A 23,736-nucleotide genomic window follows, 5' to 3' on the forward strand; every position below is an offset into this window, starting at 1 on the left:
TTATCTTCTAAGCATTCAGTCTCCATCCCAACTTTCCCCTAGCTCCTGGCAACCACTAATCTCCCTTCCATCTCTATGCATTTGTCTATTTTGGATATTTTATATAAATGGAATCTTCATTTTGCAGTCTTTTGTGCCTGGTTTCTTTATTTATTTTTAAAAGATTTTAGTTAATTATTTATTTATCTGTCAGGGAGAGAGAGAAGCAAGAGAGCATGAGGAGGGGAGCGGCATGCAGAGGGAGAAGCAGGCTCCCTGCTGAGGAAAGAGCCTGATGCAGGACTCAATTCCAGGACCCCAGGATCATGACCTGGGCTGAAGGCAGTCGCTTAACAGACTGAACCACCCAGCATCCCTGGTTTCTTTTATTTGGCATAATGTTTTACCCATGTAGGGTTTACCTGTGTGATAACATGTATCAGTGCTTCATTCCTTTTTATGGCTGGATAATATTGCATGGATATACCACATTTGTTTATCCATTCATCAGAGTATAGACATTTGGGGTGCTTCTACCTTTTGGCTATTGTGTGTAATGTTTCTATGAATGTTAAGTGAGAAAATATTTTACACTTATTTAACTGGCCAAAAATTAAGGAGCTAATACAAGCATTGGAAAGACTTCTTTAACAGTATGTTGTGATGGGGATGTAAATTTGTTTAACCATGTTGGAAAACAACTTGGCATTATCTTGTGAAATTGAACTTTTGTATCCTCTATGATCCAGCAATGTCATTCCTAGATACATAGCTAGAGAAACTTTAGCATGTAAGTACCAGAAGATTTAGAAAAGAAAGTTAATAGTATGCTCCTTAGAGCAAACAACTTGAACCACTCAAAGTTCATCAATAGCCATTTCTTTCAAGGAATTTTCTACAAAGGGGAGGAAATTAATGGAGCAGTAGTGCCGGTTGAGTTTCTTCTTTTCTTCCTTCCTTCTCCTCTCCCTCCCTTCCTTCCTTCCAATGATTTTATTTATTTATTTGACAGAGAGAGGGAGCACACAAGCAGGGGGAATGCCAGAGGTAGAGGGAGAAGCAGGGAGCCCAAGGCAGGACTCGATTCCAGGATCCTGGGATCATGATGTGAGCCAAAGGCAACCTCTTAAGCAACTGTACCACCTAGGCGCCCCCTAGAGTTTTTTCTCCTTAAAACAGGAGAAAAACTAGCATATTTGTATGCTAAAGAACTGATTCCATGGAAAAGGGGTGGGGTTGGGGGGGTTTGGAGAGTTACTGGAAAACTTGATTTCTTAGACATTTAAGACTGGATTTGTCTCTTGTCCTGGAGCGTGTTGTACATACCCTCCTGTTTTAGGTTTTACCTGTTCTTCATCTTCCTTTCCAAACTGCTGGATTAAATAGAGCATATCAATTAAGTATTCAAAGAATATTTACTCTACGTCTTGTAACTTGTATAGAGAATTTGATTGCTCTACTTTCCATATCACCACAGAAACCTGATCCAACTCACCAAATGCCTCCATTCACAAATTATTATCCAGCAGTCAAAAGGAAGTAATAGAGTTACAGAAAGAAAATGAATGAATCTTAGTAACAAAACGTTGAGTGAAAATGGTCAGTGGAAGGGGGCGCCTGGGTGGCTCAGTGGGTTAAGCCTCTGCCTTCGGCTCAGGTCATGATCTCAGGGTTCTGGGATTGAGTACCGCGTCGGGCTCTCTGCTCAGCAGTGAGCCTGCTTCCCCTCTCTCTGCCTGTCTCTCTACCTACTTGTGATCTCTCTCTCTGTCAATAAATAAATAAAATCTTAAAAAAAAAAAAAAGAAAATGGTCAGTGGAAGAAGACCACATATAGCATAATATCCTTTTTTAGACTGTTTAAATACAAGCAAAATTAAACAATATGTTGCTTAGACATACCATTTATGTGATAACATGAATGCAAAAGTACGGAATTTAGGATAATGATGACCTCTGGGAGGAAGACAAGAAGACAGGGAGAAAAGGAGCACGTAGATCTACATCGCTGGTAGTCTTCTCGTTCAGTGATTCTCAAACTTGAAGGTGCATCAGAGTCACCTGGGTTGATCATTAAAACCTGCATGGCTGGGTTCCACCCCTAGAGTAGGTGGGGCGGGGGCGGGGTGTGTGGCCTGAGACCCTGCAGTTCTAACAAGGTCCCGGGTGCCACTAATGCTGCTCTTCATAACCAGTTAGAGAACCGCTTCTGGTTGTTAGGTTAGGTTGTGGGTTCACAGGCGTTGGACTGCATTTTATTAGAAAGTGAACACAGTATTTAAATGAAAAAAAAAATAGCCAATCGTGGACCCAAGATGAGAGTGTTTCACGGAACGAGGATTAATACTAATCCTAGTCTGGTCTCCGGAGGCATACTCTCCATTACTAAAAGCAAACTCGAAAAACTGCTGCAGAAGAGCCGCAAGGCCACGTCAAAGGAAAATTACTAACAATACTTTGAGAAATAAGGTTGAAAGTCGATTCTTGTCAGTGACCACAGACTGCATTTCACGTCTCTCGAGGGATCCCAGTGATCTTCAGCGAAGACCTGGCACATGACAAATCTACCCCCTTGGCTGATGTAACAAGGTTGTAACAAGGGAGAGGATTTCCTTGGTTTGCCGATTCTTATTCTCCCCTCAAGTGCTGTATATGATTATTTTTCTTCTTTCCTCGCACCTCCTTGCAGATTTATTGTGTCCGCTAGGAACCGAGATCAGACTAGGCGGTATTTCAGACCCCCGCGTCGGCCGGGGTGTCGGTGGAGCGCGCGCCGCGTCCCGCAGGGTGCCCGCCGCTCACCGCCTGGGGTCGGAAAGGTGCCTGAGTGTGAAACTCTCGCTCCACAAGCAAGTCGGCCTAGAGAGGAAGTCAGATCCACAAAACAAAATGACAGCCCAAACGCAGGGCACACAAGATGTTATACAAGAATCTGCTTTCCCAAGCTCTCCCAAACTCTGTTCCTTTAAGCCATCTTTCCCGCGCGCTTGCACGTTCGCAGCCACAGCGGCCGAGGCGGGGCCGAGAGGCGGGGCGGACCCGGCAACCCAGGGCCGGCGCTCCCGGTCCCACCGCATTGGCTCTCCCGCCGGCCGGAAGTCACGGGACGCCCCGGCTGCGCAGGCGCCCCTCCCACGTGCTTCCAGGACGCCGCCTGAGCCCCAGCTGCCCGGCGGGCAACATGCTGCGAGCTTCTGTCCTGCGGCTGCTGGGGCGTCCGGGAGCCGGTGGAGGAGCCTGGCTGCTGGAGTACTCTGGCCCACGCCACTACAGTTCGAGCCCTCTGGGTGCCCGCGACGATGCTGGCGGCGCTCGCGCCTTCTTCACGACACCCATTTTCTATGTGAACGCGGCGCCGCACATCGGACACCTGTACTCCGCTCTGCTGGCGGACGCCCTGTGCCGCCACCGTCGCCTCCGAGTTCCCGGCGCTGCCGCCACGCGGTTCTCCACCGGTACGGACGAGCACGGCCTGAAGATTCAGCAAGCAGCAGCCGCTGCGGGCCTGGCCCCCACCGAGCTGTGCGACCGAGTGTCTGCCCAGTTCCAGCAGCTTTTCCGGGAGGCGGGCATCTCCTCCACCGACTTCATCCGCACCACCGAAGCCCGGCACCGGGTCGCTGTGCAGCACTTCTGGGGACTGCTGGAGGCCCGCGGTCTGCTCTACAAGGGGCTCTACGAAGGTTGGTATTGCGCCTCCGAAGAGTGCTTCCTGCCTGAGGCCAAAGTCACCGGACAGCCGTCTTCGTCAGGCGGTTCGTGTCCTGTGTCTGTAGAGAGTGGGCACCCCGTATCCTGGACCAAGGAAGAGAACTACATTTTCAGGCTTTCTCAGTTCCGAGAGCCGCTTCAGCGGTGGCTGCGGGGCGACCCTCAGGCAATCACACCCGAGCCATTTCATCGCGCAGTTCTTCAGTGGCTGGAGGAGGAGCTGCCGGACCTGTCTGTTTCTCGAAAGAGCAGCCACTTGCATTGGGGCATTCCTGTGCCCGGGGACGATTCGCAGACCATCTACGTGTGGCTGGATGCCTTGGTCAACTACCTTACTGTAATTGGCTACCCAAATGCTGAGTTTAAATCTTGGTGGCCCACCACCTCTCATATCATAGGCAAGGACATTCTTAAATTCCATGCTATCTATTGGCCCGCCCTCCTCTTAGGGGCCGGCATGAGCCCACCACACCGCATCTATGTCCACTCTCACTGGACGGTCTGTGGCCAAAAGATGTCTAAAAGCTTGGGTAACGTGGTGGACCCCAGGACTTGCCTTGATCGCTACACTGTGGATGGTTTCCGATACTTTCTTCTTCGTCAGGGCGTCCCCAACTGGGACTGTGATTACTATGATGAAAAGGTGGTTAAGTTGCTAGATTCTGAGCTGGCAGATGCTTTGGGAGGTCTCCTGAACCGGTGCACGGCCCAAAGAATAAATCCTTCTGGGACCTATCCGGTTTTCTGCACGGCCTGCTTTCCCAGTGAGGCAGGGTTGGTGGGGCCATCAGTTCGCGCTCAGGCAGAGGACTATGCTTTGGTGAACGCAGTGGCCACTTTGCCCCAGCAGGTAGCTGACCACTATGAGAACTTTCAGATCTATAAGGCTCTGGAGGCAGTGTCCAGCTGTGTCCGGCAAACTAATGGCTTTGTCCAAAGGCATGCACCATGGAAGTTGAGCTGGGAGAGCCCAGTGGATGCCCCCTGGCTGGGTACTGTACTTCATGTGGCCTTGGAATGTTTGCGAGTCTTTGGAACTTTGCTCCAGCCTGTCACCCCAAGCCTGGCTGATAAGCTGCTATCCAGGTTGGGGGTCTCTGCCACAGAGAGAGGCCTTGGAGAGCTCTGTTTCTTGCCTCGATTTTATGGACATCCATGTCCTTTTGAAGGGAGGAGGCTGGGACCTGAAACTGGGCTCTTATTTCCAAGACTAGACCAGTCCAGGGCCTGGCTGGTAAAAGCCCATAGGACCTAGAAACTGAGTTCTAACTGGCTTGTGGTAAAAAAGCAGATGTGTTATTTTCTTATTTTGCATTTTCAGGAAAGTCATACTAATGTTTTCTGAAGTGCTGCATCTTATGAGCACATAAACAATGTCCCTGTGAAAAGAGATTTGTTGCCTTTCAGGTGCCTACGCCCTGTTCTTCAGTTCTCTGTGCCCATTAACCACTATCCTTTATACACCAGTGTCTGTAAGATGTCTCCAGGGTAAAGATGGGTAAGAGAAAACTTTGCAGATACTGTTCCTTCTCATTGTGCCTCCTTCCAACCCACAGTTAGTTATTTGCCCAGACTACCTCTTACGGCTTTTCATTGGTCTGGCTTCTGCTGGGCAAATTAGTGAAGAGTGGGGGTTGGAGGCCCCCTACCTCAGCTTTTAGTAGTCCAACTTTGTTATATATGTTGGGTTTCCTTTTAGAAAGAGATTCTTTCATTAAACCTTTAAAAACCAGTATCCTAGAAGAGGTGGTTTTTGCCCATGTTTATATTTTCCGTTCTTAAAACTGTAACTCTGTATTTTGTTAGTTAATAGTCTAAGAGTTGTGCTTTGTAACATTACACTTCAGCCAGTAGATGTCCCTAATGTCTCACATATTTAATTACTTGGCATTGACATTTCAGAATATTTAGAAAAAATTAGTTTTCTGCTTTCTGATTATGCAGAATTTAAACTTAAGGAAAAATTTTATTGCTTTTCTTAACATAAGGGATAACTGTAGCCACTACTGTTTCACCTAAAGCAATAAAAAAAGATCAGAATCCTGTTTTTTCAAACTACTGAAAAAGGACTTTTACTCTATTAAATGTTTAGTAAGCTAATAAGTAAATGTATCAAATTTGTTTGGACCATCTGTGATAAATTCTAAAGCTCTCGAGATAGTTGGCATGTTAAAAATTTTAAACTTTAATAACATTAAGTTTACAGATAACGATTAAAAAATCTGTAAATGGTTCAAAATAGTTACATTTTCTTTTTATTTCTTAGCTTTGCGCAGTGGCAGTATCGTAGCCAATCAGGTTTATCCGAGGCACGATTATTGCTAATTGAAAACTTTTATTTTTATTTCTTAGTCATAATTTTGTCACCACATAGATAATTTACTTATGATTTCTTTTGGTCAGTCAGAATCCATAATACAATATAGACATTGTGTAAGTAGTTTTAAATGTTAATACATTTACTTTCAAGTACTTTTTTACTGATTACTTCTTTTGCTTTCTTAAGTTATTAAAGCTTAAAAATTTGTGAGTACCTTATTCAGATCTGTTCTGTTGAATTTGTTGAAGGTGATGGTGCAGGGAGGAAATGATCAGTGCTCCAGGAATCTCAAACTGGATTTAGGGATCTCTCCAAGGCTCCATAAGAAACATCATAGAGAAGATATTAAGGTATCAATTTATGCAGTGACTATAACACAGTAAGCCAGCATTATATCTCATAGGCGACTGGACAGCTAGACCAAAGTTTAAAATGAGAACTTGCCTTGAAATACCCATTCTAAGCATGGTAGTAAGCAGAGAGGGCTCACTATGAAGTAAATAGTGTGCTGGAAGTTCCCCCAGATTTATTCTAGGTGCTGCTTCTTCAGCTCCAGTTTCTGTTTATGAATCAATGTGGTGAGAGATTTCTGGTTGCTTAGAAATGCTGCTTAGAAAAGAATGCTTGAAGGCATTCTAAAGATGGAAGGACCATTTCTACAAATGTTCCTTCAGACCCTCCTTATTCTTTGTGATGGAATCCTGGCCTTTCTACACGACATATTCTGGTTACCTGCTGGGATTAGTGGGGCTGATTACTGGGGCTGAGGAGGGAGTATAGTATGTGCTAGGGCTGGATGGAGCAGAGTGGTGAAAGGTGACCCGTGTTTATCTGAATGAACAAAAAGGGGCTTGGAAAGCCAGTGAAATGATAACCTCTGCCTTTGAAGTACCCTTAGAGCAGTCTTACTAAACCTATCACGAAAGGAGAGACAGTGTCTTCCACTTGAATGTTCTTTCCTAAGGCCAGTACACTGGACTAGGTTTGCTGGGTGTTAATGGAATTCCTTTTGTGCAGTCTGTTGTTTGTATAGGCACTTAACTGGCTACTAAAATATTTATGGTACCAAAGAGCACAAGAAAATAGAAGAAGCAAAGAGGAGAAGGCATAATTAAAGAAGACAGGATACTTTGAGTGAAGAAGTATGGATCTGAGTTATTCTGTGGTGCTATGGAAGGTAAGTCAGTTGGATCTCTGTTGGAAGCAAGATAGGTAAAGCAGATAGCCTTTGGGTTCTCCGTTGATGTGTTCAGTTTGATCTAACAGTTTAGGAATGGCAAGTGGAGAATAGGTGAAACTTAAAACTGGAGAGCGTGTGATTTCCAGAGAAGACATCTTGTGGATCCCTTGACAGAAAGGAGGTTTCTCCCAAATTACAACCTTGAGGCTCTTAATATTCATTTTGGGATGTTCTTGGAGGGAGAGTTGCAGAAGGTGATAGAGCAGGTGTTCACAAGATGTCACAGGAATCTGTCAACTCAAGAGGCTACCCTCCTATCAGTGAAGTCATGCAAGAACTTGTGGACAATGCATGTTAGGTGGCAGCGCTGTGTATGGAGAGCCATTCTGCAAGTGTACTCATAGATTAGGCTCCTCAGAAGTCTGAAGACCATGGAGGTCAAGAATAGGCGGAGATAATAAATAGATACAATCTCTGATTTCACTGGAATTTCAGAGTTCTTCTGAAGTAGGCCTCGTTATTTTTCCTAACAACCTGTATGACCTCTACAGGGGCTGAGAAAAGCCTGGTAAGTTGAATATTAAGTTGATGTCAAAGTACTCATGAAAGCCTAGGCAGGAACTTGGGCTGTAAGGCACACATCTTTTTTTTGCACAGTTATAGCTGGGGTTGGGACATAGCTCTTTATTTTTAAGTAATCTCCATAACCAACACGGGGCTTAAAATTATAACCCCAGGGTCAAGAGTCACATGCTCTGAATTAGCCAGCCAGGCACCCCCCCCACCCCCCCCGGAAATAGCTCTTTAGATCTGGGGAGTTCCAAGATTGAAGTAAAGCCAGTAGTTGGTCAGGCTGTGGATCCTTATTATCAAGGAGTATCCTTATTATCCTTATTATATTATCCTTATTATCAAGGAGGTCCTTATTATCAGGAAGTAGCGTGGGTAGCAGGTGGCAGTACCAAGCATTCAGCAGACTCCTCCTTGGGCATTATGGTCGGGATGGTTTCCTGGATTTCTGACTGCCCCACACTTGGTAAGTATATAGTTGCATTGTTGGCCTGCATTAGTGCAACCCTGAGTTATGGGGGAGGCATGCCTCTGGACTAAGACTTAGTCCATAAAGCTGCTATGTGATGATCTAAAATTGTCTCTTGGGGGCAATTACTCACTATCCATAGTTCTACCGGATACAGATCAGCTGTTCGTGCTGGTGAAGTCCTGGCCCTCATCTTTTGCCTGAGTGAATAATATGAGTGGTCCTGTAAGGGTTTGGACATATTGACGGCCATGTGTCTTATTTTTGCAGCAAAGGTTCACTAATTCTGAGAGCTTGGAGGGAGATAGGGCATAGATTGGGGTAACCAAGAACATAGAGGAATCAGTTTTAGAAGAAAGCCTTTATGTCCCTTGCAGAACTAAAACACTATGAAATATGTCGTTTCAATGCAGCAGCTGGGTGGTCCTGATCCTTTGTCTTACAGGAGCTTTGTATGGCATTGGTTAATTTTTATCAGTAGGGATCCACCAAATTTGGGGGTTGGAAGGGCCAAACAGTAACAACCATGCTAATTAAGGTTAGTAAGTGGGGATCTGAATCTTTGAAGAGGAATGTCTTACTCTTTTTTCGAGACAGGATAAAAGAAACCCAGGTTAAGCTACTTTCCTCTATCACTAAGAAACTACTTTGAGCTGAGGGGAAGGGACTAACCAGTTTAGTGGTGAAACTGCTGCTTTCTCTTAGTTTTTTGGGAGTCCTGGGTTACCCAGTACAGATCTCTGAATTAAGAGAACCATCTAAGAAGGAATAGTTGATCACAGTTAAAATACCCTGCGTAAGATTATATCACATTAATCAGTTTCTATTATATTTTTATGATGAGGAAAGAGAATTGGGAAGAGCTATAAAAGAGAGGATCTTCCTATGGCATTGATAATTAGAAATAATATACTGTCTACTGTGCCTCTTTTCATGACTAGCTATTGAGAGTTTTAGCATACTTACCTCTTCAAAGTAAGGTGAGACTAAGTACAGAAGTTCCATCCTTGGCTGTTAACTGAATTTCACCCACATTTGGTTTATGGCACGGATTACTCACCATAGATTTTGAAGTCCACAGCTCCTCACTTAAGAACGGGAAGGTATGAGATGTTAGGATGTTTCAGGAAATCAAGTGTGCCATCTGCAAAAAGAAAATTAGAGCTCCAAGGAGAGATGAGCCCTGCCTTCAAGTTATGAAGGGTTTTGGATGAAACATCTGCAGAGAGCCTGGAAGACTCATGGGGTAAGCTGGAGGGACAGCTCTAGGAGTAACTGGAAATGGATGATGCCACCGTTCTTAGTGTATGGTATGGGGAAAATGGTACTGGCCTCCTGTACTACCATTCCTAAGGCCATGCCATATGCATGTACCCTTCATTAGTTGACAGTCACTGGTCTGTGGGATTTAACATGAAAATGAACCTTCAAAAACCAGTTTATGATTGACTGTTATAGATTAGAATTTGTTTTCTTAGTACATTCAATAAAAATATAACTACATTTTCTCAAAATATTTTAAAAAGTGTAATAACTTTTATTTTGGAAAACATTAAATAAGATAGTTTCAGTATTTGGCTTGCTTTGAGCTAGTCTAGAAGAGTCTCTTGGTTAAAAAGCTATAAATATTAAAAATATAAAGTTAGTAAGAATGTTACACAGTTTGGGTTAAATCACTAAAATAATACAATAGAATATATTTCTTTCAAGCTGGATGAAAAATGTTAAAACTCAACCCAATAGAAGATAGGAAGGAGAAAAACAGGCAAAGAAAAATGAAAAACTTGGTAAAAGAAAACCCATAAGATGACAGTAGAAACAAGTATAATTACAAATATTTTAGAATTGTAATAAACATCATAGGATGAATCTTTCTGTCAAAAGACAGCAATGTTCATGCTTAAATTAAAAAGTTAGCTATAGGGTCACCTGGGTTGCTCAGCGGGTTAAAGCTTCTGCCTTCAGCTCAGGTCATCCCAGGGTACTGGGGTTGAACCCCGCAACCGGGCTCCCTGAGCACCCTCCCCCCCGCCCCGTGCTTGCCTCTCTGCCTACTTGTGATCTCTGTCAAATAAATAAATAAAATCTTTAAAAAAAAGTTAGCTATATGTAATTAAAAGGTATATGCTTGTAAGAGAAAATGAGACATGAAGAAACACTAGGCATATAAATAAACCAAAAGAAAGCTGGTACTGTAATATTAATAGTAGACAGTCTATATTTAGAGGGAAAAACATTACTAAAGATAAAGTGAGACTTAATATATAAGAAATAATGCACCAACAGGTTATAACAATTAGGAACTTGTATGATCTAAGAACATATTCTCAAAAGGTAAAAGGATAAAATTGAAAATAACAAGAAATGTTTAAGTCTGCAAAAAAAATGAAATCACCATTCATGAGTTCAGAGGAATTAGGTAATGAGAAAGTAAAAACTTAAACTGGATATTAGTACTTCAGTCTTTAATGCTCACTACTAAGTGTATCATTACTGTAAGTATAGAAAAAAAATTTTATAGCAGGTAAGGTTTCTGATTCTAAAACTTTGACTTTTTCCCTATATGCCTCTGTGAAAATAACTTGCCTTTTAAATAGATATGTCAGCAAATATATCTGTTCAGTAGGTCCTTTCTTTGGATTAAAAGGAGAGAATATCATGGTCATAATTTTGCCACATTTTTTTGTTACTAGTTCACAGTAACAAAGGTGAAGGGAGAGAACCAATGGTTCTATGTTCCTTGATTGTGTTCTTTCATTTTCTTTTCCCATCAACTCTGAAGTATTTTTCTTTCTTTGTTTAGTTGAGGCACAGAGAGATTAAGTAATTTGGCTAAGGTTATAGCTTGTAAAACAGAAGAGCCTGGACTTGGATTTCTCTTGATGTCAGAGCCGTAGCACTAACATCACAACCAACACAATCAATCACTGAGTGAGGGCATTGTATAGTGGGGAAGTAGTATAATTAGAGCCAAAGATGTGAGGATGAAAAGTCTAAATAAGAACCTTGACTGGGGCGCCTGGGTGGCTCAGTGGGTTAAAGTCTCTGCCTTTGGCTCAGGTCATGATCCCAGGGTCCTGCGATCGAGCCCCACAGCGGGTTCTCTGCTCTGCGGGGAGCCTGCTTCCCTCTCTCTCTCTGCCTACTTGTGATCTCTGTCTGTCAAATAAATAAATAAAATCTTTAAAAAAACAAAACCTTAACTGAAAAAAAAAACAATGATTCAGGATGAGGAATTATTCTTAATAGCTAGGTTATGAAATAGATTGAGTGCCAAACATGAACTTAGAAAAAATACTTAACCTTTATCATGAAATATATTTCTCTCTTGCTTTCATCATGAAATATATATTTCTCTTTTGCTTTCAGTAGTTTCCTTTATATACTAAACCTGCTTATGTGTGCTGGTGTAAATTGTTAAAAGTTTTAAATAACTATAGTCTCCTTTTCTTTTTCCTTAAGATTATTTTGTTGTTTTCAGAACACTGGTCCAAATTCTTGAATCCAACAGTTCTCTAAATGAAAGTATTCTGTCGTAAGTTTATGAATCTAAGTATTTTGAGATACCATTTTACTAATACACATTTATCTCTAAACATGCAAACATACCAATATTCAAAAGTTTTATTTGAATTGACTATTAGAGTAACGAAGCCAGAGAATTTTATTAGAGCTTACAAATACTGAAACTTTTTCATTTCATACATACAGTTTTAATACAAGTGAACTTACGAAAAGATTCATCTATTTACTAACAATTTAAATTCTATGAATTTACTGAACATTTATTGCTATATTCTTAGGTCTTTCCTAACAAGCCTGTAGAAACCATAAATGCCTTTTGGCTCTAGTTGTTATCAGAGCAAATACCAGTCTGTTAGCTAAAATGCCACATATTGAATAATTCCTGGTAAATTATCTCATACATGACCATCAAGACATGTTCTAACTTCCCCTAATTAGAGATTTTATTATGAACTGCACAAAATGTCATATTTTGCATTTTTAATGATATGTACCATGTACCTATTATATTGGACATAAGCTACGCCTTGAAGTGTGATGAAACCCATGTTTATGTAGATCTATACCATTTAAATTGTATTTTTAAAAAGGTATAAAAAAGTATTAAAGTCCTTACTAACTTGGAAGCGAAGAACACCTACATCTTTATGTTTAAGCAATTTCTTCGGAGTTATGTTTAAAGTCAAGTTACAAAGTTCCAAGTTAGCAAGGCATGATGGGTACTTTTTTAGTATTTTTTGCATGGTAGATTATGACTTGTTAATACAATCAGACTGGTGTATTATAAAAAATATATAGAATTTTTAGGTTGTCTTAAAAATCATTTACTGAAGCAATTTATAAAGGTTTTCATTAAGCAAAGATTCTTCAATCCTGAATTACTCCATTAACTTTTTATATTTAAATTGCTATGAAACTTATTTTTTAAAAAAGCAAACCTTTTATTCCTGAGTTCAGTTACATTTTATAACTCATCACTGGAATGTAATCAAATAACAATGTGTAAGAAGCCTATTTTGGTATTATAGAAGAAAAATATAAGCACTGAAATGAATTATTGGAAATATGTATGATTCACTACATGAAAATTGATGGCAGGATTTTCACACCATTTAAAATATGGAAGGAGTATCTTTTGCTGAATATAAAGGAAAAAATTTTTTAACGTTCATTGTGACATTATGTGACCTAGCATTATAAAAGAATTTTTATAATTGTTAACAATCCTCAAATTTTTCTTATTTAAATGTTGCCCACATAAAAATCAGCCTCTAAAAGGTAGTTAATTTATAGCAAATTTTAAATAAAACATTTTCAGATGTAACTGATGCCATAAAATTAGTTTTCTATGCTAAGGAGCATATATAGGACTTCTTCCTTTTTCCATAATCTATGGAGACCATCTAAAAGTAGAGCTATCCATTCTGGAGCACAAAAACCAAAATCAATGTCTAACTAACAGTGTGTAGCTAAGTGTAAAAATTAGGCAATCAACCTGATCTCAGAAAAGCAAAGGAAAAATAGCGAAAACTTATTGCTTAACATCAAGAGTAGTGAGAAGGGGACTAGCCAAGGTCTACCAAGTTATCAAAACCCATCATTGGCAAGTCTGCAGAGGGAGATGTTTTAAATATTCATAAGTGAAGGTAGTTTAAGTTTGATCTAAAGAGTTTTGAAACAAGTCATTCTCTAAAGATAGACACATAGGACACAGACATAAAAATCTAACTAATAAACATAAGACTGTTGCTGAACTTATTTTCATTTTTCCTTTGCCTTGGACATAAGGATATTATATGTGTTATTTTAATTGAAAGCTATTCTCACAAATGGTTGGATGTAGCCTGAATAAAATAATCCCAAGGTTAACTTTAATAGTCAGCATTTAGATAGTACAGGAAAAATTTACTTGTATTAGTATTTTTAAAAAATAATTTGCTCAATAGGTCAGTTACTAATAAGGATTTTAGGAAATTTCTTTTATATATTGCTAAAAATATTTAAGTGGAAATACTGTGTAGTTTGCTTGGTACCAAAGTTAGACATGTTAAAAGCAAAGATCCTAAATATGATTATCAAGCAACACATTGAAACTATTAAAACCATCTCAAATTGTTGATGTATACTTTAAAATTATTATCCTTTAGGTATTTTCTATAAACATCAAAGAAAAAAATATGCTTTTTTGGTAATACTTTTTGTGTTAAGCATTTCCTTTATACATTATCATTTGTCATCTCAGAACTGTGAGGTTAAGGATGAGGGTTTAGTCTCCATATCTTTGTCTATTTTGATATCCTGACTTGATAATTAGGACCTTGATAATTAAAAGCTAAAACATGTATTTCTTAAAGGTATTAAATTTGTTTTTGCTATTACTGGTATCTTATGTTCTCTATAAAATAAGAGCCAGATATCACAGTTTAAGCATAACAGGGTTCTGTTTTGTTGTTGTTGTTTTATATTAATGACTTTCATACCATCTCCATTTTTCTGTAATTTATATCTGGAGAGAAAAATGAAGTATTATAATCTTTATAGAATTGAATGGATCCACTGTGAAAATATATCAGTACATTTTGGTAAAGAATACAATTGCCTAAAATAAATTAGCTAAGGAAAACACTTCACACAGAAGTCTTTTTTCGAAGGAAAATGCAATTATTCTTGGACTCCTGAAATCTACAAAAGTTTTAGAACAAAAATGCCTTGGCATATACTGAATAAGCCTGAATAACAAATACAGGATTAAAATGAAAATGCCAGACAAGTGAGTATTAAATAGAATATTTCATGATATTTTTGACTAGGGCTCTAATTATAAAATACTGTATCTTAACATATAGCATGTTACTTTCTGAATAAAGGTAGAAAAATAAAATATTCTTAATAGTTGGAGTAGACTTAGGATGTACCAGAATAATTAATATGGCTATGTTTTACATTTTATTCCTCCACCTAAATATTTTAGCCTAGAAACATTTTGGCAATATACTCAAAAAGTAGATATATCAGTGGATAATTCATTATCCTTTATGAGGCAAGATAAAAAAAATTAAGTTATAATTGGATTATCTTCCTAACATTATAAGATTTTAATATATAATATGTAATAATAAGAATAATGTAATTCGTACTCTTTTCTAACAGATGCAAAATAGCTTTAGTTTTTGTAGTAGACATGAAATTAAAATAGTGAAAAAAATAGGATTCTTTTCTACTACTGTGCAATCAAATTTCAGTAAATGCTAGAATAAATTGACATGTAGTCAATTTAAATGTTGCTAATTTATGTAACTTTTGTTTCATTATCAATCCAGTTTTGTATATAAGGAATATGATGTTTTTACAGAAGAAAGTTGGGATATACAATAGACAGCATTTAAAGAAAAGTTGGCATGGCCATTTTTTTATTTTAAAAAGTTCTACCTAGTGCTGCATGTTTTTAATTTTAAAAACCTTTCAATTCTGTAAGGGCAAACAGTCATAGCTTCTTTGTATTTAAAAGGTGAAATATAATGTTATGGGTTAACTTTTATTCAAGGTTAATGTTTGAAGGCCTAGAAACCTCACAAACTAAGACCTGAATGAAAGATAAAAAGGAATAATGATAGTGTTACAGGGTTAAAGGAAGAAATATGTTTTGAATCTGACATGATATATTCAGTGAATACTTACATACTTGCTAAGATGCTATAAGAATCCTTATACTTTTGGTGTGGATGACAGAAGAGGGCCAGAGATAGAGATCTCTTTAAGCATATTTAAGAATAGGGTCTACTCTGGTCATAGTAACTGGTATAAAATAAATGATCATAATATGACAGATTTCCAGATACTATATATAAATTATCTTTTACATATACTAATATATGTCAAAATTTCTAATGTAAATCTAGTTTGAAATGTTTTATAAAAATATTTAATGTAAATGAAATGTATATAAATCTAAATATAGCAAAGCCAAAATGATGTAGAAGCTAGAGTCTTCTACATACATTATCTCCCTAGGAAGACAGTGTTTTTTTGAATTTCCACACTACAACAAATGGCCTGTGGCTGTGCATATTCTGTATATGCCATGGTTTATGTCTACAAATATGAAACATCTGGAATAAATCTGAAAAATCAAACACCAAAAATGTTTTTAAGGGCTTATATAGACATTATCATGTTGGTAAGATAGCCAGATGATAACCAAATTTTTCAAACTTTCTCAAAATACTTGTTATTCTGTCGATACAACCTTTGTTCTATTTGTTACAAATTATAAGTTTATGTTACTTAAATGTATGCAAATTAATAAAGGAAACCATGATTTTTTCTGCTACGAAGATTTCTTTAATGCCCTTAAAAAAGCAAAAATATTTTATGTTGGGCACATTCAAACCTCTCATATTTGTTACCAGACCACACATGGGGCTAGTTGTTTTCTAATACTGGCTGTAATAGTTATCTAAGACTCCTACTTAACAGCATCAGTAGAGGAAGGTGGAGTAAGAATGGAATCCTCTGCTCTGAAATCTTTTCTAGGACAAAAGTGTGGGCTTCAAGAATATCAAGGTTGCAAACCTACAGATGAAGGCTGAGAAAAGCTGCTTCTCACAGAATGTAACCTTGGTTCCTATTAAGAGATCTAAAGGAAATTAGGGTTTTAATGCATTTTAAATGGCTCTTATTTTATAATTACTTAAGGGGAAAATTTAAAATATAGTGTTAACTGGGCCTGGATTCTGAGGAGAGGTGTGCTTTAGGAAATTCCCACTATACAGAGCTGGCTACCTTAAAACCTGTTGGGGAACAAGACTGTATCCTAGGTCTTTAACAAATACTCACTACAAAGGATCTGAGAATGGCCATATCTTAATGGTATTTCTAAATTATTAGGTTATACTTCTTTTGTGTCATCCCTGAACTTTGGTAAAGATGTTTCAAAGAAAGATTTTTGTACTTAGTTATATATAAATTAGATCCTATGGTCGAGAAAGCAACTATCCAGAGAAAATCAGGGAATTATTCATAAACTTTCAGATTACTAGAGTAACATTTTATCCTGTTAAGTAAAACATCCAGTGAATAGACTCTGTGTTCCAACAAATGATTTTTATTTGATCCACCACTGAACATAATGATTGTTGGAAGATACTGCTTTGGTCAAGATAGTTAAGAACAGGAAAATTTCAGCTAAGGGGTTTTAATAATGAGTAAATGCCTACTTTAGAGCATCAGTGGTTAGCAAATTCTTTTAGTTAAAAATCTCATCATTTTTTTCTGCTTTAAACTATCTGTGTTTGAATATTGTGATTCAAGTGGAATGCCTGCATTCCAAGTTTAAGATAAGCCCAAGTTTATCTATTAAAGCTGATAAAAACTCCAGAAATAGCATGAAGGCTAAATCAGTTGCCCAGCTTGAATCTGACAACAGAAATTTAATGCCAAGTGTCAAGTACTTCTAAAAACTTAAATAGCAACATATATAGTTAGGGGAAATGAACTGAAGCTTCTAACATAAAAGGTAAAAATTTCTGCAAGAGGCATGGGTGATTATGTATTCTGGTTTCTGTGATTTGGGTACAGATGCCACTCTAGCAAGCCTCTGAGCATGTCTACTAACAATGTAAGAGCTTGCCAATGCTGTAAGAATAGGTTAATTATCATGAGTAAGTCATAAAAACAATAGGTAATTTTATGGTGTATCAAACCTAAATGCTTCTAGGGTTAAAATGTTTTTAAATTGTGGGGTTACACAGAATTTATTCACATCACTTTAGGATAATTTGTGAAGGTACAAAATAGTCTTCTAACCAGAAAAGAAACATTTATAAAGTATTGTGAATTAAAGATAGTTATCAAAATCTGTGTTTGAGAATTCACTCCAATGACATCATGCTGTACCTAACCTTAGGCACTGTTAAAATTTTTGAGCTAAGGAGACTTTAGTAGGCAATTATGATAATGATCTCTTAAAATGATCTCTTTATCTTAGAATCCCACATTTTATAAGTATAAATAGTAACACGAGTTTGGCCCTTGTATTAGGATGTAAAAAAAGAAAACTAGAATAGTCCTTTCTCAAAATAACAAGCAATACATGGAGGGTCTATACAAAGACTGATAAATGTCTACATTGCAATTATTTGCAAAGAAAAATGGAAAGGAAGAAGAAAAGCAATAAAAGGCTTGTTTTTGTTGATGGATTTTATGCTTCTCAAAACAGGTGGAAATGGCCATGTTCCCAAAATATAGAGATGGTACCACTTATAGGCATCTTTTGCTGTCAAAGGGATTAAACTTTTCAGAGATAACTTAATTAAAAGTCTGTTCTTTTCACCTTATGTTCCTTCTTATATTTCCCAGAATGCTGAAATATACTGCACTCTTAAGGAAATTTTTTGTTAACAATCTAAAAAATTAAATCATAGGGCAATTCTGTTTCCACTGTTTTGGTTAGGAAACTGTTCATACTTCAGTTACTTGCTAAGAGCATGATTAAACAGTTTCATGTTTATCATAATTTATTTTAGAATTGAAATATTTTCTGATTCTGAATCCCAGATGCTGAAGGGATTTGAATAGACATTTTGTGTCTAAGATTTAATTTGTATTAGATTTAATTTTAGTGATTCATTGAAAGATGGTCCATAACTCTTAGATTGGACAAAAATTATTTCTAAAAAGTATTATGTTCTTTAAGGATCTTCCCCTCTCAGCTCTTCTACTCTCCAGAAATCACTTGCCTCCTTACTGGTGAAATTTATTAGTAATCAAAAGTCTGGGTTCTGCCACTTAATGTCATTTGGGGCAATTCTTTTACTCTAAGCCTCACTTCTCTCATAAAAGTTGCCTGATTATTTCTCAAATATATTGAGTGGACAAAACGAGATAATATACATGAAGTGCTTGTAAATTATAAACTGCTATAAAAATAAGAAGTTATTCTTGCTTTGGAATAATATGGTAAGCAAAAATGTGATAATCTATGCAAGATTTTATAGCAAATTATCAAAAGAGTTAACACAGTTTTATAAGGAATATTATCATGGACTTTAAATAACCTTCAATGACTAAACCAAAGCTTTTCTTGAGAACTAGCTAGTTATTACATAGGAAATTTAGTTACAAGGTTAAGTTACCAGTCTTTTAAGACTGATATCTTAAGAGTATTTTCCATAGTTGTAGACTTTGTAGTTTTCAAGTTAATATGATTCTGTGACTTTGTGTTTGTAACATAGGGAAATAGGCTTATACCTAGACAATTTTCAATTTATATAGCTGTATCAATGGCTAAACCAGAAATCATAAAGCTTCAAGGACCAAAGTAATAAAGGAATTCAGGCCTATCCCTTGAGGCTTAAACCCTTTCGGACTATAATTTTTGATCCCAGTTTAATGTTAATTTCATTTTGTAATGTATTAGTAGTGTTACCAACATTCTAATTTCCCTGGGAATTCTAGGTTTATGCCTACTATATTATTAGAGTTTTATTTTTGAAAAGTAGACTTTGAATAGAATGATTTTATAGGTCTATTGATAAGATCAACTTCTTTATTGGTTAATAAGTACATATTTCAAAAATTGTATCATTTTAACTACTTTTAGTGTCCCCTTTCACTCTCAAATGTCCTGATTTAATGATGAATATATCATTTCCGCATATAGTAAGAACTTGGGGCAGAGATTAGCAAAGTCGAGAATGACTTCTACAAAGAGAAGTGAAAGCAGAACTTCCTATGATTGACAAAACATCAGAGGACCTTGTCCATAGATAACAGCTCTGATTTCTATAAAGGCAATCAAATCAAGGCTGTCTGCTGCTCATTAATGAAGTTGGGAGTGAGATTCAAGAGGAAATAAGTGCTGGAGAACAAGGACTCCTAATTCTGAATCCATATAATCATATTTCAGAGAAGCTTAAAGCTAATATTCATATTGGAATTTGGCAAGTCTCTGCGTATGTAATTATTTCTGAGAAAAAATTACTTACATTCTTACACATGACCTTATTCAGATAGATCCTAATTACAAGTTTATCTTATTATAATAGAACGGACTGCACTTTATTAACAATAGAGACAAGATTCTTTTGAAACTGCATGACCTGAGATTAAATTGTGTCAGTGAAAACTATATTGTTGGTTATCTTTACCTACAGAGTATGAATATGTTTATTTCGAAGGATGTTTAATAAAGACCAAGTGGATGATTTATTTGAAGAAATGATCTTTAGAATGAATTTTGAATATTTCCCCAAATAGTTTATCATTTAAAAGAAAGCAGAAAAGCTAAATTCTCTCTTGGATATACAGCTTTTAAGCAAAAGTGACAATGATTTATAATGTAATTTTCAAGAAGCAAGTGAATGATTAAATGGCTTGTGTAGTGTTAGGTTTATATCATAAATCAGAATCTATAAAAGAAGTTTTTAACTTCAAAAATATAAATATTGAAGTACAATACAGAATGTCTGTATTTCATTATTGTCCAGGGTGGCATCTATAAAATCCTTTTGGGAAACAGTAAGAATAAGGCACAGATATACATAAAGATGTGTATTAACTAACATATTCTCTTCTCTATAGTTGTATCTGCTCTTTAGGAGTTAGACACTGAGGTAACTCTTCCTGATTGTCATCTTTTAAATTCCTTTTTATATATTTATAACATATAAAGCAAAATAAGTTGAAGACTAAAAGGATATAACATTCTATGTTAAAAACTTTTTTGGTTCTTTTTTCATACTTCCAAAATGCTCACTCTATTATTAGAAACCACTGTGAGAAGAATGGTGCTATTAGAGTACCAATAAGCTCAGAAACGAAAGAAGGAAAGAAGCTGTGAAAACCAAGGATGACACTCTCTCAAGCATGAATTAGCTGCTTTTAAGCTAGATTCCTTAACTCAAAACATCTTTCCCCATAGAGCCTGATTTTTTTTTCTTTCATGTTAGATTATACTATTAGAAATTCTACAAATTGGATTATTTGGTTTCATTGGAATTCTCTTAATCCTATTCTAGTCAAGTTGAGACAAGGAAAGATCCTTGTTTTCTCTCTTGCTTTTATTTCCAAAATCTACAATTCAAGTTAGTATTATTAGATTATATATTTAGCCCAGTGTAGATATCTTTTGTAGGAATATCCTGTGAATTTCAACATCATTAAATATGGTTGGAATGGGACAAAACCCTTCCAAAATTAAGTATACTAGATGGCATTTTTTTCCTTTCAGTTTAGAGTCACGTTTGAAAATGAAACCAGAGAGGACTGCATAAATAATGACTACACAGTAAATATCCTTAAGCTCTGTCATTTTAAGTCCAAGAAAGTTAATTGAATTGGGTAGATAAGAAAAGAATCATGGTCTTTAAAAATTTGGAGAAATTCTATCCAAAATAAAAAACAGAGGTCCTTCAGAATGCTAATAGCCAGTATGGGGAAAAACCAGATGGAGGGAGGTTTTTCTCATTGTTAGCACGCTCAGCTGGTTTTTTTTTTTGTTGTTGTTGTTTGTTTTTTTATGTTGATTCAAACAATAAGGATATGGTACTTGGAAAACAAGTTGGAAAGTAGATATTCAGATGAATAGACAGGGAATTCTTTCCAGATTGAAAGAGGACAACTGGTAGGCTTAGGGAATTCATGGGACATGAAGAGTACATTTGATTTATAGTTAGGAATTTTCCAAAGGGAAAACTTCTTAAAATACTGAAACCTATCAAAGACTAGAGTAAAATGCCACAGAACTTGCTAATGTTCAGTAAGAGGAAGAAAATAAATGCTAAAAACTTGGACACATTTATTTTGAAGGCTTTAGACTTTAAAGCAGAAACTTGACTCTCCTTATAAAACAACGTAACAATGCAAAAAATTAGCATCTTCTTAAAATTGTTACTTTCCCCATGAAAGAAAAATTCTCAGAGTTGTATTTTATCTTTTCTACTCCATGAAGGAGGAAATGAAGAAAAAAGAGTCTAATCAAGGGGCATTCTTATTAAAAATTCTCTTTTTTGGCCTACTATACTTGTAGGTGTATCCCAAAGAAGTGTGAGGATCTAGGGCTTCCCAAATTTTCTCTGATGAGAAACTAAAACCAGTAAGTAAAATGGTTAAAGTGGGGAAAAAACTCTTAGCAGGGAAGGAAGGGGAGAGATTTAATTCCTAGGTATAGGGATACAGCTTCTCATATCCCTGTTTTCCAAAGGCAAGAAGTACACCACAACGTTTATGACTCATCTTTAGAGAAATACTAAATGACATTTACTCATGGGTACATACCTTGACAGAAATGCAAAACTAGCTTCACTAAGAAAATTATGTACCAAAATATTAGTAAATAATCTAGTATTGGCTTGTTTTAACTAAGAAATACATATCAAATGAGGAAAACTGACAAATCAGTTGGAAAAATTTTTAATTACATGTCTTAAAAATAAGTCAGATGTCAATATAATATCACTCACTAGCTTAGATAAAATGTTTTAGTGACTATTCAGCCTGTTACTGTGTCTCTTTACTTCTATACAATCAGGGTTGGTATTATATTAGCTGATACTATTTTAAACAGCATACTTAAAAAGAATGGTAAGACTGGAAAACCTTAATCTGTTAGTTCACTAATTTAAAATCAATGCCTGCTCTTTTATTTTGCAGATTCTGACAGATCAGAAAGTAGGTATTAAGTTAACCGGTATATAGAAAACTGAAGAAAATTAATATTGGGTGGAAAGGACAAAAATGACAATGTGAAAACAAGTAGTCTTGAATGACTCTTGATTTCTGAGAGGAATCATGAGAATGCAGGAAGTACTAGCAACTTTATGCAATACATAAAAGTAAAGAGACAAAAACACACACAGCAGGTCCAACAAACAACAATAACTAGCTGTTAATCAGAGAGTGGTACTCAACATGGAAGGACAGAGCTGTAGCATATTTTTAGGAATTTATGCACAGGAATGGAAACATTGGATAGAGTTGAAAGAAAAAGCACCAATTAAGATTATTATACCCACCCTTTGGAAAATTTTGCTCTTTCCCCCAGAAGTCTATAGAGATTTCAGAATACATTTTAGTCAAAGTACAGGCCTAGAGGCCAGTAATTTATTATCATAACAGTAGGGCATGTTGAAGCATGATATCAAAGTTGGATAGGATGTCCCTGTGAAGTCTTTTCTAGTCCCTTGATTCTATATTTTAGTACTATCCAAACACTACTTCTGGGAAATACATAAAAAATTCTTGTGTATATGACCCCAATTCATTATTTTAATTAAATGTAGCATTAATCCATGAAACACACTCCTATACCTGGGAGTTTTGTATGAATTTGTTTGAAAATATTGTACTGACATTTTTGGCAGAAATTTATAAAGCAGTATTATAAACTAAATCATACCTCTTTCCTAAGGGATCATTCTAAAATTGGCTGACAGGAAAGGAAGTTAAAGTCTTAATTTTCCAAAATCCTTTATCTTTTGAGATGCTACTGTCTTTCTGTCTCTGATTATATAAGAGATTTTAGGAAAACAGGCTGCAGAGTGATTACTTTGTGATTGGTACATGTACTAATATTTATATTATCCATTTCACTCTAACACAGTGAATTTCAGATATCTTCAGATTGGCCTTTCAAAATGGGGACTAAGTAAATAAAAACTTTTCATATTTATATATAGAAGATACCCTGCAAAAAAAGAGAAAAATTAAAATGGGCTTTACTTAGTTATATAAGAAGAATTTTTACCCTCTTATTCAGTTTTTAGAAGTAAGATGTTTGGTCTGTCAAGCCAGGCCAGAAAGAAAGTTGATGATGTTTTCAATATATACAGGTTGACAATAAATTCTTCAGTTTTAATTAGCTTCTCAAAATAAAGCTAAATTCCAAGAAAGTGTATACATGTGAGTTATATATATGCATAGGTATATAATGTGCATATGTAAATAATTTATATATGTGTGTATATACATATGTGTGTATGCATA

General features: G+C 36.6%; 1 protein-coding gene and 1 non-coding gene across 4 annotated transcripts in view; both read left to right on the forward strand.

The window, feature by feature from the left end:
* Positions 1–3,109: 3,109 nt before the first annotated feature.
* MARS2 (methionyl-tRNA synthetase 2, mitochondrial) overlaps positions 3,110–23,736 on the forward strand; it is a 39,662-nt gene continuing 19,035 nt past the window's right edge. Inside the window, exons 1-2 of one of the 3 annotated variants that reach the window (XM_046019529.1) lie at positions 3,121–6,360; positions 7,028–9,475. In XM_046019529.1, the coding sequence (XP_045875485.1) occupies positions 3,161–4,945 (1,785 nt within the window). In that variant the 5' untranslated portion in view covers positions 3,121–3,160 and the 3' untranslated portion in view covers positions 4,946–6,360; positions 7,028–9,475. Of the gene's footprint in view, positions 9,476–23,736 lie in introns of all 3 variants that reach the window. The other 2 variants (XM_046019530.1, XM_046019528.1) reach the window with 2 other exon arrangements.
* Positions 5,955–6,097, forward strand: LOC123951198. Its single transcript, XR_006820364.1, has one exon. It is a non-coding gene; the product is annotated as a U4 spliceosomal RNA (small nuclear RNA).

Source organism: Meles meles, chromosome 9, assembly GCF_922984935.1.
Source record: "Meles meles chromosome 9, mMelMel3.1 paternal haplotype, whole genome shotgun sequence".
Taxonomy (NCBI): domain Eukaryota; kingdom Metazoa; phylum Chordata; class Mammalia; order Carnivora; family Mustelidae; genus Meles; species Meles meles.